We start from the raw sequence: 15,938 nt of genomic DNA on the forward strand, positions 1-15,938 counted from the left end.
ATTTATCAAACCAATGGACCCATAATCAAATAATTGACAAATAAATACACATTTTTGTTTTAAGTAAAATATATTCAAGCGTGATACATTATTGCTTACAATTCCATGTTAACTGAATATTTTTGCTCCAACGTCATTGGATAAAGTGCATACTATTGATAAGGGAGCATGAAGCAGGCTGAAGGGCAAAAGACAGGCTCCTCACCCCCCTCCTCGCCGCATGTGGGAGCTGTGTGATATTTCTCTGACATTCCTGCCCACCCAAGAATGAAGGAAAGGGGTGTAAGTGCTTGCCGTGGTGATGTGGGAAACTAATCCAAGTGAAAATTTTAATTCCCTTACTGCCTGCAGCCACTGACAAGTGCTTGAAACCCCCAGAGTGACCTCCCTCTGGGAGCTCAGATGCCTAGATGATGACAATTTGCTGGGGGGCAAAAGAGAACCTCAGCCTAACATTATCCCAACCTCGAGGAACCGGTAAATCAACTTCCTTTATCTCAACTGCCTCAGGATCCATGCTGGTTATGCTCCTCCAAGGCTGTGGTCCCTGATATACATCTAAAGGGTCTTGTGACTGAGGCTTTATTAAATGATAATAAATGGTCTTTCCCTAGCAACACCAGCCCCCCAAGGTCCTGGAAACCTTGCTTCCAAAATTCCTTAGAGACTTTATCCCTGACCCCCTGCCAAGCTGAGGGTATGTATTGAGTTACCTGTCAGGACCCCAGTGCGGCTCTTCCTGCCCACGGGTCCTGTCCTGGTGCTTTAATAAAATCACCTTTTTGCACCAAAGATGTCTTCAAGAATTCTTTCTTGGCCATCGGCTCCAGACCACAAGAACCCCCCATCACCTCAAAACTTCATCACTATTATTATTTACATAATCGGAAAAAAATTAAAAACTTTTTTAAATGGAGAGAACAAAACTTTCAAAAATCTTGATAAAATAATTCAGATATTTGTAATTGCAATCAGATCCAGAAGAACTGATGAGAACTTCATAATTTATACTGTAGTCATTTTCATAGGACGTAAAATTCAATTTTAGTGGCAGAATATTTATGGAACCTTTTTAAAAGCAATTGAAGTATAGTTGACACGGAGGAAAGCAGGATTGAAACTTTCTTTCTGGCGGTGGTCTTCCCATTAATGTCTCTCTCTGCAGAATCCATGCAAGCACCAAATAGCGTCTTCCCATATTGATTTCTCATGTATCTCACCCATCAGTTTACTAAGTCCCTTAGAGTGGAGACTGGGCTTTATTCGTATTTGTGTCTTCCTAGGCACAAAGCACACAATGACAACCCCATAAAATATGTTCAATAAATTATGTTGATTTTATAATAATAAAAATCCTTACAACGTAGGCACGTGGTATATAATAAAAGCAAAAATAGAGGAGGAAAGGCAAATAAGAACGAGATCCACGGAGGAACTTGAGTGAATCTAGTGGAGACAGTGTAAAGATGAGACGAGTCCAAGGAGTCAAGATCAGTTGGAAAGATATAAGTTGCCTTTTTCTGTTCATGATATTACTTTACCTGGAAAAAGGCTGTGCTTGATGGCCTTCTGCCTCTCGCCACCTCCCCCAATCTACCAACAATCTCACATTTAAATAAATGCTACTGACGTCGATGATTACGCGTCGTTACCTGGTGGAATAATAAAACAGCTCCATGACCGTTCCGGCGCGCCAGAGGGTTGGGGGAGGAAGGCCAGGGTGCTGGCCAGAGTGCTGGCTGAGAAGCGAGCACCAAGGGCAGAGATTAGGGTTGCGCCAACCAGTACAAACTTCTGAGGCTCTCAGTGACTTCCCCTAAGGTTGCTTTTGTGTGGTTTTTATAATCTTTTGGCTTCCAGATTTTTATATCTGCTTACTATTGAAGTTGTCTATGTTGTGTTATGCCCAGATCGCGATCTCCCCAAAATCCCAAGACCACCAAGGAGTCCAAGACACGTTTGCAAAAGCAAAGGGCTTTCTTACGGGCTTAAGCTCGGGCTCCCAGACCTCACCAGCGCCGTGGATCCGTGCTGAGAGCCCCGAACAAGGGCAGAGTGGGGTTTTTATGGGGTTTGTGACCGAGGAGTTACAGAAGTTGTGACATGGGAACGATGATCCAATCATAATTATACAACATCATTGACAGCGGGTTTGACCATACACATTGTCTAGAGTATTCGTTACTTTTGGCGGGATTCAATTACGATGTTTAGAGTACCTTTAAATTCAACCAGTCACAGAGCGAGCCTAGGGTCTTACTCGGCGACTAACGGGTTAACTTTAACATTAGGTAACAGGGTCCTATCGATAGTTTCTATCTCCAGGCCTCTCCCTCAACAATGTGGAGGGTGGTCGCTGGCCTTTCTGGCTTGGGTGCTGCAAGGGTGGTTTCTCCTGCCTTGGGCAGTGTGTAACTGCCTGATAGTTTCGGGGAAGCTGAAACTCAGGCCTTCTAGTTCAGAGGGGAAACTTAAAGCCTGTCATGGAGTCAGTTTGGTTTAGACGTTTAGACTTGTGGCCTTACAATTGAAAATACTAGTTTTCTTGGTGTAGTGGTAGTGTCTCAGGAGATGGAGTTTTGGTGAAGAGGGAGCAGCAATGAGCCCCTTGCTGTGATCATCCTTCACTTACACTTTTAGCCGTTAAGATACTGATTGGAAGTTAATTCAAAATGGGGGTGCCTGGGTGGCTCTGGCTCAGTCGGTTTAGTTTCTGACTACGATCTTACAGTTTGTGAGTTCGAGCCCCATGTCGGGCTCTGGGCTGACAGCTTAGGCTTGGAACCTGCTTCTGATTCTGTGTCTCCCTCTCCTTCTGCCCCTCCCCCACTCACATTATCTCTCTCTCTCAATAATAAATATTTTAAAAATTAAAAAAATAAGTTATTTCAAGACAGAATACTTGGTGAAGATGTACATACATATATAAGAAATTAGAACAGAGGAAAAAAGTAACAGATGTTTATTTTATTTAGGATAATAAATATTAAAAATATTCTTTGGCCAAATAAATGTCCATCAAAGTCTATTGAAGGACAGCAGATTTCTCCAACCTAAAATGTATCTCTTTGGCATAAGGATGATTTTGAGCGAACTGCAATCAAAACTAGCAGATTCAAGAAAACCTCTTAACTTCCCTCTCACCTGCCTTAATCTACATTGGAAAGGGGGCCTGTGCCAAGGAAAGGTGCCACCGAGATACCTTTTGTGTTTTTTTAATGTTTATTTATTTTTGACAAAGAGAGTGTGAGCAGGGGAGGGGCAGAGAGACGGAGACACAGAAGCAGGCTCCAGACTCTGAGCTGTCAGCATAGAGCCCCATGCGGGGCTTGAACAGAGATCATGACCTGAGTTGAAGTCAGACGCTTAACCAACTGAGCCCCCAGGTGTCTCTGAAGATACCTTTTCTTTTCTTTTCTTTTCTTTCTTTTTTCAGAGATATGTTTTGTCTGAGAAAGATATCTGCATGACAGGGAAACTTTCTTTTCTAAACTCCTTCTCTCTCCTTCCCCTGAATGGTCTTACTTCTCTTTAAGCCTCCAGACCCTTCCCCCTTAGTTCAGTATGTTCTCTAAGCCTCATTACCCGGGTGCCCTGGGGGTCTTCTATTTTTAGGAGGCTCTCATACATATAAAGTTTGTTTTCATCCTGTTACTCTGTCTCGTATCAATTTAATTATTAGATGAGCCACAGAACTTAGAAGGGAAGAAAGGAAACATTTCACCCCTCTCCCACATACCATAAATACATATTTAAAAGAAATAAAGTCTGTTAATAACATAAGAAGTAGTAAAAATAAATACTAGTTATTTAACATTTTATATAAAATGTAGAATATTTTAAATTCATGTTTATTAAAGTGGAAACATTTTGAAGTATAAAGTTAATATAAACTATTTTAAATTTAGTGCTAAAAATAAAAATTACTGTATTAAAAGGAAGCATGCTATGTGTATGTGGTATTTTACATAAATCATCTGCATTAATTCTTACACTAAGTTTATGAGGTAAATACTGTTATGATCCCAATCCTACTCTGCACATGAACAAAGATTTAGAAAGCATAAGCTACTGACCAAAACCCAATCAGGAGAGAAGGTACAATTTAAAACCAAGCTTTTCAAACTCGAGTTTCAGCTATTAACCACTTCCTGTAACACACACTTGAACAATGGGTGACATTAGTTACAGGAGTTTACAAAAATTATTGGTGTCAAAAATTTCAGAGTATGATCCTGTATTTGTTTTTAAAAAATAAAATCCCAGGTATGTGAAAAATATCTTTCTAAGTGTCATGTGAAAACCAAATTTTTATTTTAGTCATTTAAAATCAAAAGGCTTAAAGAAAAAACAAACCACAAGCAGTAAGTTTGTAGATACAAGTACTTCATTTTTGTAGGGCTTTAAATGTACTCCAATGAATTTATAGTGAATGTAATTGTGATCACAATCTCAAAGGGATTTTTTTTCCTGAAACTACTACAATGATTCTAACGTTGCCCATGAAAGGAATCTTGTGAAACGAGATCAGAAACTTGAAAAGAAATCATGAGACCTATCGTGCCAAATCAGGCCCTCTAATACAGCTGCAACGTAAAATATTGATGTAATGCAAAAGAACAGTGTAGGGGAGGAAAAGTAACTTACTCCCTACCCTGCTAGGTTCTGAAGAGCCTAAGTAATGTCATTTTGAAATTAAGGCCTCCATTAAGAGCAACCTCAGGCTGCACGGAGCCCCAGTTCCTCAGATTGCTCAAGGTTAAAGCCATTCTCGGACCGCCCTCAGATCAGCTAATCAAAAAAAACATTCCTGTGGTCTGAGTCAAGGCTGGGAACTGTAGACAGTTATTCTGTACAAACTAGCCAATTTCTCACCGCTTGCCTGAACCCCACGTGGGCCCTCTGAACTCACCTCATAATTGGTCATTTTCAAAGGATTCTCAAAAGTCATGATTGGGTCCCGCCAAATGTAATGAACACCTCGCAGATACTGAATGGTCAAAGCTGTTACCATGGGTAGTGCTGTACAATTGTAATTGGAACTTATGTGATGATGCTATACGTACAACGTGTGACTGTAACACCCCGTCCCTGACCCCATAAAAACCCTGCTCGCTATTGTTCGGGGCTTCACCTTGCTGCCATTACACCGGTTGGCGGGTGAGCCCCTGCCCGAGCTTGTAATAAAGACCCTTTTGTACTTGCATCGGTGTCGGCTCCTTGGTGGTCTCTGGGGACTCACGAATCGGGCACAACAGTTCTGTACCTCACCCCCCCACACACACACACAGTATAGGCAGATTAATGAGAGAAAAACAGAGGTTTAATGACATCATATATACACAGGAGAGAGAGACTGAAAATCCTAGTAAAACTCCCTGGAAAAGCCCAACACCACCTTACATATCATCTTCCATTAAAGACCAGAGATGCCCGTTTTCTGGGAGGGGCGAGCCCAGGGAGCCAGTCATGGGCTCCCAGAAAAAGGATGGGAAACAAGGCAAGGGTGTTATGCAGAATTAAGTCCGGCTTTCTTCACTGCAAGATTCTGTGCTCATGTGGTCTTCCTTGTCTTTCCGGCATAGAAAGGGAGACAGACTGAGATCTCCTTTATAAATGTAAAACGCCCCTTAAGAAAGAGTGACTTGTACTCTGCTTTTAGAGATTCTCCTGCGTCTGGCATTTCTTTAAATTGCTCAAAAGTAGCCCTTAGGCCAGGGAGGCCTATTTGGGGGCGGCATATTCTGTACCCTTCATAGGAACGTGGCATATTTGGGGAAGATGTGTCTTGAGCTCGTCCACTCCTGCTTTGGGGTGACATCTTAGGGTTCCCTTCCACCCCCCTTCTGAAGGAGAGAGCACAGTACTTGGTTATAAAAAATAAGCCCCTGTGAACACTCTCACGAGCAGACAGAATTTCAGATACAAATACCAACAGGCTCAGGAAAGGCTCCCTCCCCCCCACGTCATTGGCTCTCAGTGCAGAGCGGGGCGGAGCCCGGGGTGCGGCCGCGGGGCTCGGTTCCCGCCCGCGCTTTCGGTTCTCAACCAGGTCCGACGCCTGCTTATAATTACTGCGATCGCGACAACAGGGCCATCGCTGCGACCTGCTCCCGTAGCGCACCGAGGCAGCCATGTCCGGCCGCGGCAAGGGCGGGAAGGGCCTGGGCAAGGGCGGCGCCAAGCGCCACCGCAAGGTGCTGCGCGACAACATCCAGGGCATCACGAAGCCCGCCATCCGGCGGCTGGCCCGGCGCGGCGGCGTCAAGCGCATCTCCGGCCTCATCTACGAGGAGACGCGCGGGGTGCTCAAGGTGTTCCTGGAGAACGTGATCCGGGACGCCGTCACCTACACGGAGCACGCCAAGCGCAAGACGGTCACGGCCATGGACGTGGTCTACGCGCTCAAGCGCCAGGGCCGCCCCCTCTACGGCTTCGGGGGCTGAGCGCCCGCGACCCACGACGACCGCCACACGCACAAAAAGGCCCTTCTCAGGGCCCCCATCCCTTCAGCGAAGGGGCCGTGACGCGAGTTCCCTTTAATTCCCCCTGTTGGGTCTTGGTTTCATGTCCTCCACTCCAACGTCTCGTTTTTGTGCTTCCCTGTCCTTCATGCTGTTCAGGAAGTTTCCTCAACGCATCCGAGCCAGCAAAGTTCACTGCGGTTTTGCTGTGTTCATGCAGTTTGTTAAGCATCAGTGAATTAAACGAGTAAACTTGACACGCAGTTTAGCGTTTATTGGTTTCACCGTGGCATTTAGGGATTTTAACTACTAGGAGCCTCGGTCTGATCGCAGCTGCCAAGAAGCGGGTTCGAGGCTGTGGATCAGGATCATTTCTGGGCCCAGATGTGCGCGTGTCAGGGTTCAGGGAAGCGAGACGGACACTCCGCGTCTCCGCACGGAGTTCATGACGAGGTGCATTAAGTACTCACGAGACCTTCACGTTTTATCCCTGTTTAGTGGCCTTTCTGGTGACACATGTCCTGCTCGAGAAGCAAGTGCGGGCTAAGTGGACTGGAGAGGCAGTTGTGAGAAGCCTTACTGCTTGCCCCCCTTCTGATGGGTCCAGCACGTGGTTGGTCTCTGGCTCCGATCCGGTTTCCACACAGTGTGGACTGTGGGAGCTGGATGAGGACTCAGGCCAGTTCCCCACAGAGGGGTGCTGGGGGCGGGGCGCAGCTGAAAGGCGTTTCAACGAAGTAATAAGGGAAACACGGTTGCAGCAGAGAAATGTTAGGATGAGAAAGCAGGGCAGACCCTAACCCAGAGGGGCTGCTGAAGAGATCCTGGGTAGGGAGCGGAAAAGGAATCAAACAAACGGTTGGGACCGAAACCCAGACCGAAACTCAAAGTAGGTCTTAGTATTCCTCCAGACCAGATCTTAGCAAGGAGAGAAAGAAACCCAAAGTCAAAGTTAGGAGAAAGTTTGGCCAGTGCAGATACACAGCCTGAAGGAGTCATTGTCCGCAGGGATATAAAAAGAGTAAACAGTGATCTATCTATGTATATGTGTGTGTGTCTGTGTGTGTGTGTGTGTGTGTGTGTGTGTGTGTGTTTTCTAAGGTTGAAATTAAAAAAGCATTTTCCCTTGCCTCACCAAGAATTAAGCTTTGTAAGGTCAAATACTAAATATGCATCTGGCCTGTCTCCCAACTCAGGATCCTCGATACAGTGCCTTCTTTCTTAATGATTCTGATCTCATTTTCCTGGGAAGATGGGCCTAATTTCAGCTAACATATGACTCTAAATTGCAAAACCCAGGGTGCCTGGGTGGCTTAGTCGGTTAAGCGTCCGACTTTCGCTTAGGTCATGATCTTGCGGTTCGTGGGTTTGAGCCCCGCGTTGGGCTCTGTGCTGACAGCTCAGAGCCTGGAGACTGTTTCAGAGTCTGTGATTCCCTCTCTCTCTGACCCTCCCCTGCCCACGCTGTCTCTCTCTCTCTCCTAGAAATAAATAAAAACATTAAAAAAAATTGCAAAACCCACAGTGTTTTGAATGATATTTCCTTTGCTATTCTTGTAGAAGATTATCTGTCGTGAGACTTTGTTTATATTTCCCCAACACCTTCTGAAGGTCTGTTATCTATTTGTGGCTTTCCCTTGATTTCTTTAATAATTTTGATAACAGTCTCTCAGTTCTTCAAAATAAACAAGAAAAAGAAAAATCCCGAAGTATTCTGTACATTATTTAAGTGTTATTTTTATAGCTAATATTCTAGTACTTGTCTTCAGAAATCTATGACTTATGGTCATAGCCTGACTTAATGAAACATTCAAAACTTCTTGATATTACCTTTCCTAAATCCAGGCCCCAAATTTTGAATAATGAAACCATGAATGCATTTATTCTATCTAAACTCCTTTTGTAGTTTCCCACGTGGCCACGAGGCCACACATAGTTTCTCATTTGATGAGAAAAGATGTACTTTGTAATTAGCAATATACAATTGTGAGAACTGTGTTGTTATATATATCGTGTAATAGGAAAAAAGAGGGCAAATCAAAAATAAATTATACATTCATAAGTTAACCAGATAAAATATTTTTAATATAAATGTTTAACAATTTTACTTACGTTGGATAGAACATACTTATATTGATATAAAGTAGCCACACAAAACTACCAACAGACAGTTCCTAGATAGCAATGCCATGGCAAAAATAACAAATACTTTACGGGAAATATCAGAAGCCTCTAAGAGGCTTATCAATCTCCTCCGTATTCACAGTATCATACTTAGAGAATTCTATCTTATTCCATCCATAATGATAACACTGATTAATATAGTAAATTACCCAGACATTCTCTGGACATCAGCACATGGTTACTGTTTTTCCTTAGACTGTTTTCTAGAGGCCCATTCTACAAAATACAGATCAGAAATGGAGTTTTCCAGAAGAAGCATCAAAAGAACTTTAATAAATAAATGTACCCGATACCTGTCAGACTCTGCCGTGGGACTGATTTAAGATTTTCTAAGCCATATCAGAAGCAGGTTACTTAGCCCAAGATCAGTAAACCAAGAATTAATCAGTTAGGACTGAATGAACTGATTTGGTTGTAGCTAAAATTCTTTCACTAAAGTCTTCTTATACTTGTAATTGCTATCTTTTTCAAATGATTCCTCACATTTTATTTATTTATTTTTTTTAAATATTTTTATTTATTTCTAGGAGAGAGAGAGAGAGAGCGTGAGCAGGGGAGGGTCAGAGGAGAGAGGGAGATACAGACTCCGAAATAGGCTCCAGGCTCTGAGCTGGCAGTCAGCACAGAGCCCGACGCGGGGCTCGAACCCATGAACCGCGAGATCATGACCTAAGCGAAAGTCGGACGCTTAACCAACTAAGCCACCCAGGTGCCCCGATTCCTCACATTTTAGAAAAATATTCTATTAAAAGAAATCCTGGTAAATTGTCAGGAATACTTAAAACTATCGACTCTGTTGAAAACGGGTTATATATTGATTGGCTCTATCTACAAAACCACACAGAATAATGATTGGATTTTATACAAAGTGCTGTCTCCTAGGAATGCAGTAATTATAACGTGGTTAATATAGGTTTAAAACTAACTGATCCTTCTTAAAACAAGTAGGCCTTTATCCCCTTTCCAAACTATCATTAAAACAGACCAAGGAAGACAAAAGATAAAATTTTAAATACTTAATCATAAGATACCTACCGGTCTGATCACAGGTGATAAAAAGCCTTGATGTTGATTCTCTAAACATTTCAAAGTATATATTTCTCTATTATTTGAAGGTATTCAACACTGCTATAGAAACAAATGTGATGGATGAAACTTATGTCTTAGGTATAGATAAATAGTTAGAAAATTGAGCATGTATGTATTAAGCATATAGAGAAAGGACCAAGAGATACGTAATATTCATGAGGCACGTTTATACTTGAAACACCTGGACACTCAACATGCAGGAGATACATGAGGCACTAAATATTTATGATACACTAAATGTATTTGGAACAGGTATTACCTCAGTGCAGCCCCCCTCTGGTGATGTGCATTCTGGCCCCACATATCCTTTGCCTAAGACACACAAATCAGTCGCCTGGCTATGAGGCAGTTGAACTGCCTAAGCAACAGCTGTGGCCAGTCATAACTGTCTCTCTTCAAAAGACTAGGTCCCTGTCATTGGTGCTGGGTTACCTTCCATTTGAGGAACTACTTGCGCAAACTTGGACTCTGGTCTTCAACAAGAAAGGCTGTATGTTGCAGAGAGAAAGGTAACTAAATATATAACCAATGACTCAGCTGCTGAGGTCCATCTCCTCACGCCCTCATCCCAAGCTGTAACGTACCACACGTCTTCCCCTTTGTCTCAGGCTATGTGCTCAAATGGATTGAAAGACCCAAGCGTTCTCGCTTTGTAATTTAGTCTGGGTCTTTCTGTGCCACAGGACAGCTTGTCGGAGTGTATTTTGAGGTCAGCAAGGCATAAACCCAAAATGAGTGCAAATGAACAAGTACACATTGTAGGAATAATCAAGAGAATATCTCCGTTGGGTGGAGGATGGGCTAAATGGGGTATCGGCGTTAAGGAGGGCACTTGTTGGGCTGAGCACTGGTATCATGTGTAAGTAATGAATCACCAAATTCTACTCCATAAATAAATAAATAAATTAAATAGATAGAATATCCCCATCATTTGCAAAGTTGTTTGGGAAAAACCATACTGACACCAGAATATTATGCACGGCTCCCTAAGAGACTATCTTAATCCAGTCAGTTAATATGGCTGGATCTCTGTTGGAAGGTGGTGGTTAAAAAAAAGTTACTCACAGCCAGAGATCACAAAATGAGATGCAATTCATGGTGAAGCATAAGTAGGTGCTTCTCACAGCAGCGTGTGTCCGGCACTGTTACTTAAGCACTTCACCTTATCAACTCAATCCTCAAAATAATCCTTTGAGTGAGGTATCATCATCATCGTCGTCATCATCATCATCATCATCATCATCATCATCAAAATAATCCTTTGAGTGAGGTATCATCATCATCATCATCATCATCATCATCATCATCATCATCACCACAACCATGTACATGAAGAAACTCAGGCCCAGGAAAGATTTAGAACTTAACTTGATCTCACAACCAAAGGATGCCTCTAATGACTGTGTTTAAACATTTCACCATCTACCGTCACTTTAGTAAGCAGAATTCTAGGACAGGACATTTACATCTTAACTCACTTAAAAATTTCTTTTTTTACATGCTTGAGATTAGTCTTTATGTCCAAAGTATATGTGGGTCCACTTGCTGGTGCCAAATCTGACATTTTCCCAAGTTGAAAATACATGTGTCGTGTGGTTTACATTAATGACACAAACTCTGTGAAAATATCTACTAAACACACTTGAGCTCCAAAAAGCAGAAACATTGTGCTTTTTTTTCTCAAATCTGAATAACAATGTTACTGTAACTGCCAGCGAATTTTTATTGGCAACCACCAAGGACGCACTCACCGTTTGTCCAACATAAGCTAGCGCTGAATGTCAATCATGATCCTCATCCTTAAAACATACACCTTTAACCTTAAGTTGTAAAAATTCTCTACTCTTCGTGGTAAATAAGTGACCATGAGCAGCAAGAGGGCATTAGTTGTTCTTCCAGACTCACACCGACCTGAGAGGACAGGTGACATTTGGAGGGGGCAGAGACCCCAACTACAAACAAACTTAAACCTTAGGACAAAACTCTTCTGAATTTTAAGTCTGAAAACTTTTTCAACTCTCGCCAAGCAGACTCTCCATCAGGACTTCTTGCACGGGGCCCATCAGAGGGTCTCCCCAGCGGGCCCAGTTGGGCCTCAAAAAGTTGTGTTCCCCGCAGCAAGCCCTAGAGGCCCCTTCACACAACCTACTTCCTCAAGCAAATCCCGCTAACAAGACCCCAAGGCAGGCGGCGAGGGCCGCTGCGTAAGGTCTGCAGCAGGAGAGGGGGCGACCCACGCGCCACGCGGGGCAGCGAGCGCCAAAGTAGCGTCACAGCTCCTCTGGGGTAGGGGGTGGAGCCCTGAAAAGGGCCTTTTGTTTGCAGACCGGGCGGCTGAGGGGAGCCCCTGAAGCCGGGAACTCCGAGCTCAGCCCCCGAAGCCGTAGAGGGTGCGGCCCTGGCGCTTGANGTGCAACGCCCTGTCGTGTCCCCAGCGCTGCTTGCTTTTATACGTCCGCCGGCGGACCGAACTGAGAACCTAAGACGCAAAATGCCACCCAGTGGGGGAGGGAAGTCTAAGAAAAAAAAAAAAAAAAAAAGCCTTCGGTTTCCTAGTGCTGTTTTGTTTTGTACCTAGTACCTATTTGGCGGCCACGTTTTAAAGCTTTAAAAATTGCTTTTGAATGTTATGAAAAATGCAAAAAAACAAACAAACAATAAACTAGCAAGCTCTTACCTCAGCACACAGAACACTTAAGGCTGTTGGCTAATCTGGTATTTTGGTGAACAGATAAATGCACATGTTTCTTTCAAAGACACACAGTGCCGTGTATAGGGGCTTTAGAATTTCTTTCCGCTTGTTATATTTTAGTCAACTTCCCCTCTCTAAAGAGAAAAAAGTTGTTTTTAATATCTCTGTGGTAGCCTTCTTTAAGAATTCTCTATCGTACACTTTAACCAATTCTCTAGCAATGTCTTAATATACTAGATGTTTAAAATAATTATTTTCCCCAATGATCAATGTGTCACATTGGACACAGTGCACTTGGAACAGGGGCGGGCAAGGACAGGCGCCATGAGATAGGCCAGTGTGGCATGGTTATTAAATCCAGCAAATTCAAGAAAAGCTTTTTATCTCCTCCACAACTGCCTAAAAGGAATTTGCATCCACCCCCTGCTCCAGGACCAGAGCTTTCACAGTAGATAACTACAGTAGGAACTATGTGTAGAAGATGCGCGGGAACCTGGCAAGGCCTGCCTGACCAAAGTCTTCTCTATGCCCCACTGAATGGCCCAGCAAACGTTTGTTTACCAAACTCTTCAGGTGAAGTGCATTCCTTCCCTTTGAAGTCCCAGACCCTCGCCCCTCCTCCTTGATCAGAATGACATATGTGCCTCATTTCGCTGGCCTTTGAAATTTCATGTCTGTGTGGATTCCCTCTACATACACTGTTATATTTGATTTTCTACTGTTAATCTGTCTCACGTCAATTTGATTCTAGCCTAGCTAGAAGGACCTAGAAACGGGCAGGGTATTCTTGTTCCCCGATAGAACAATTACTAAAACTTCTATTCTGTTCTATAGTTTAATCAGTTTCCTTTGCCAAAGGAAATCTATATTTTCAGTTGAAACTTTGGAAAAGTTACATGACTGAAGGTGAAAAAAAGTGATTATGTTTGTAGAAATCATAAGCACTTTCTATGATACATTTTAAACAAGTTCTCTAGTGCTTAACATGTGCTTTCTTCTTTTTTTATATGTTTTAAAGGAGATCTATACATAATTTATTTCCTGAGGATAACTTAGAGTTGAAATGCTTTGTCAGAGAGGATGCAGATTTTGTGGTATTTGATTCACATTACTACACTTTCCACAAAAGTCTTATCACATTCACCTGTGCCAGCAATAACTGTTGTGCATGTGAGTTCACCATCACTGACACAATACCAAAGCGGCATATTTTGAGGTGGTATATTCTGCTCTCCTTCAATATACTGTATCTTGTTTTGGGCTTAAAGGAAAAGTGAACCCCCTCTGGAATTTTCCACATCAATGCATTGCACTTATTAACTGGGGCAGAAAAATCACCGTCTTTAAAAGAATAAGTCCTTCATCTTTGTTCATTGTAGGAACCTGAAAATTTCCCCTTATTCCCTTCATGGTTCATTGGCTGGTCCTCTAATTAAAACGACATAAAGCAGATTAACAGGAGAAAAACAAACTTGATTTCATAAGTACAGAAGCCCTGTAAAAGAATAAGAGACTCAAAGGCAGTCAGGCAACTTGATGCTTAGCCGCCCTCCCAGGCTGAGGACGAAATCGGGGGGCTGGGGCCACAAAGCAGGGGGGGTGGACGGACCTCCTGACCAGTAAGAGTCGCAGTTTGGTTAATCAGTTGTTTGCCCGGCCTATAGCTGCACCTTTCACATAAAAAAGTTTTGTCCGGTAAAGCTGTCCCTCTGTTATCCACCGCTTATGGAAATTCTTTAGGGCAGTTGAGGGAGGGCCAAAAGTTGTTCTTGGCCTGTGGGGTTGTTGTCTGACTTTAGTTCATGTGCCAAATAGTCCACATGCCAAAGGAGCATTTTGAGACTTGTTCGGAACCACGTCACTGCCATATTGCTGGGCTTAAAACTGGGCCTGGCTTGTAGTAGGAGAGCAATAAATATTTGCTGAATGAAATGTAGGGGAATAAAGAATTCTCTATCCCCTTTGGATCTATGGCTAAGAATTAAACCAACAGGAGTCAGATCAACAGGAAAAAGGGTCCAAATGTGATTGAATGTGTACATGCTACACGGGAAGGAAGTCTCAACAAAGTGACTCCCGTGGGGAATTTCATACGTTTTAGACAAAAGATGACTTTGTGAGGAACTGACAAGACAAAGGGCATTGGGCCTGGAGTAGCCAATTGAAGAAATAATGTTTTTTTCAAAAGGCCTTTTGGCCCCCAATTGCCTGTCTCTGGTGACAAGAAGGCCTCCCTCTGGGTGCAGGAGGGGCACCTTTCCCTGGAGGGACTCATCTGCTTCCAGGGAAGAGGGCGGAACAGGGATGGGGGAGGGGGGCCAAGTGACCTTCCTGCTTCTGCAGTTTCTCAGCTCTCAAACTTAGGATATGTAGTGTATGCCGAGGTGCTGTATTTGGGGGCGCGAGCCTGGACCCCGATCGAAATGAACATGGCGAGTGTCGCTCCCAAGCCCACTTTCTGAGCCCCCTTTCTTGAGCATTGACGTTGCTCCAGCTGAAAGCTACACTTTGCAGCCAGTGTGCCTCCACCTCCCGGAAGTCAGGCGGCCTGAAGCAAGGCGTGACCCTGCCTGCTTCCTTTCCCCCCCAGCTTCCTCCCTCCTCTTCTTGACTGCTGCCCCCTTAGTCCAGACCTCACCCCTGTGTGGTATTTCCAACTTTTTGATCCGGCTCTCACTCCCTTTCAATCTGTTCTCAAAGGGGACAGCAGGATAATGATTCAGAATCTTATGTCTTGCAAGATTTTAAAATTCTGCAAAGCCTGCCTTCCCCCAGCAGATAAACATTATATTTCTTGTCAAGGTGTACACAGCACGTCTGTATCGTAAGGTTTTCTACCCCACCTTTTACTTCCCTTTCCACATTTATGTCCAGCCATCCCAGCCTCCAGCCACTCTAAAGTAGCTTTAGAAGCCTCTAAAGGAGTGCTGGGTGCTCAGACCACCCTGTCTGGGGCACACTTCCCTCCCCGCTACGGGCTCTTACCCACCAAGCAGGCTCCACTTAGCTCACTTCCCAGGTTATTCTCACGGTCCATATTTTCTTCGGTTTCCCCTGGAGATGCTGGGACTGTCTCACTGCAGAAACACATTTTAGCACCTGTTACACTGGAGACCAATTTGCTGAATAAATGTAGGAGTGAAGAACGGTGGGCTACATAGAAATGAAAAGACACACTGAGTTCGTTGCTGGGAATATTAAAGGGAACTGAAAAGGCAGAGAAGGAAAAGAAACCTTTGCAAGCCTTCACTTAACCTGATGGGAAAGGACTCAGATTTAGTTTTCAAACCATACTTATTACACTTCTACTGAAAACTCTAATGCTTATACATTTACAGGGGGGTGGGGGAGAGGGAGGAAGAGGAGTGCAGGAGATAGTGGCCACGGTATAGACTCCTGAGAGGTGAGAAAATAGAACACAATCTGAACTATGCTGCCTGGTGACACTAAGTAATCAAGTTTTCAGTCAGCACTGCTGATCTGACAATATGCCTTCCAACTACAGTTTT

At 43.6% G+C, this 15,938-nt stretch overlaps 1 protein-coding gene across 1 annotated transcript; it reads left to right on the forward strand.

The window, feature by feature from the left end:
• Positions 1-5,926: 5,926 nt before the first annotated feature.
• LOC144245266 (histone H4-like) lies at positions 5,927-6,684 on the forward strand. The gene has a single exon (XM_077780683.1). It carries the CDS (start codon positions 6,135-6,137, stop codon positions 6,444-6,446), a length of 312 nt encoding a protein of 103 aa, XP_077636809.1. The 5' UTR covers positions 5,927-6,134; the 3' UTR covers positions 6,447-6,684.
• Positions 6,685-15,938: the final 9,254 nt, after the last annotated feature.

The sequence above is a fragment of the Crocuta crocuta genome, unplaced genomic scaffold (assembly GCF_008692635.1).
Source record: "Crocuta crocuta isolate KB4526 unplaced genomic scaffold, BGI_CrCroc_1.0 scaffold1097, whole genome shotgun sequence".
NCBI lineage: Eukaryota > Metazoa > Chordata > Mammalia > Carnivora > Hyaenidae > Crocuta > Crocuta crocuta.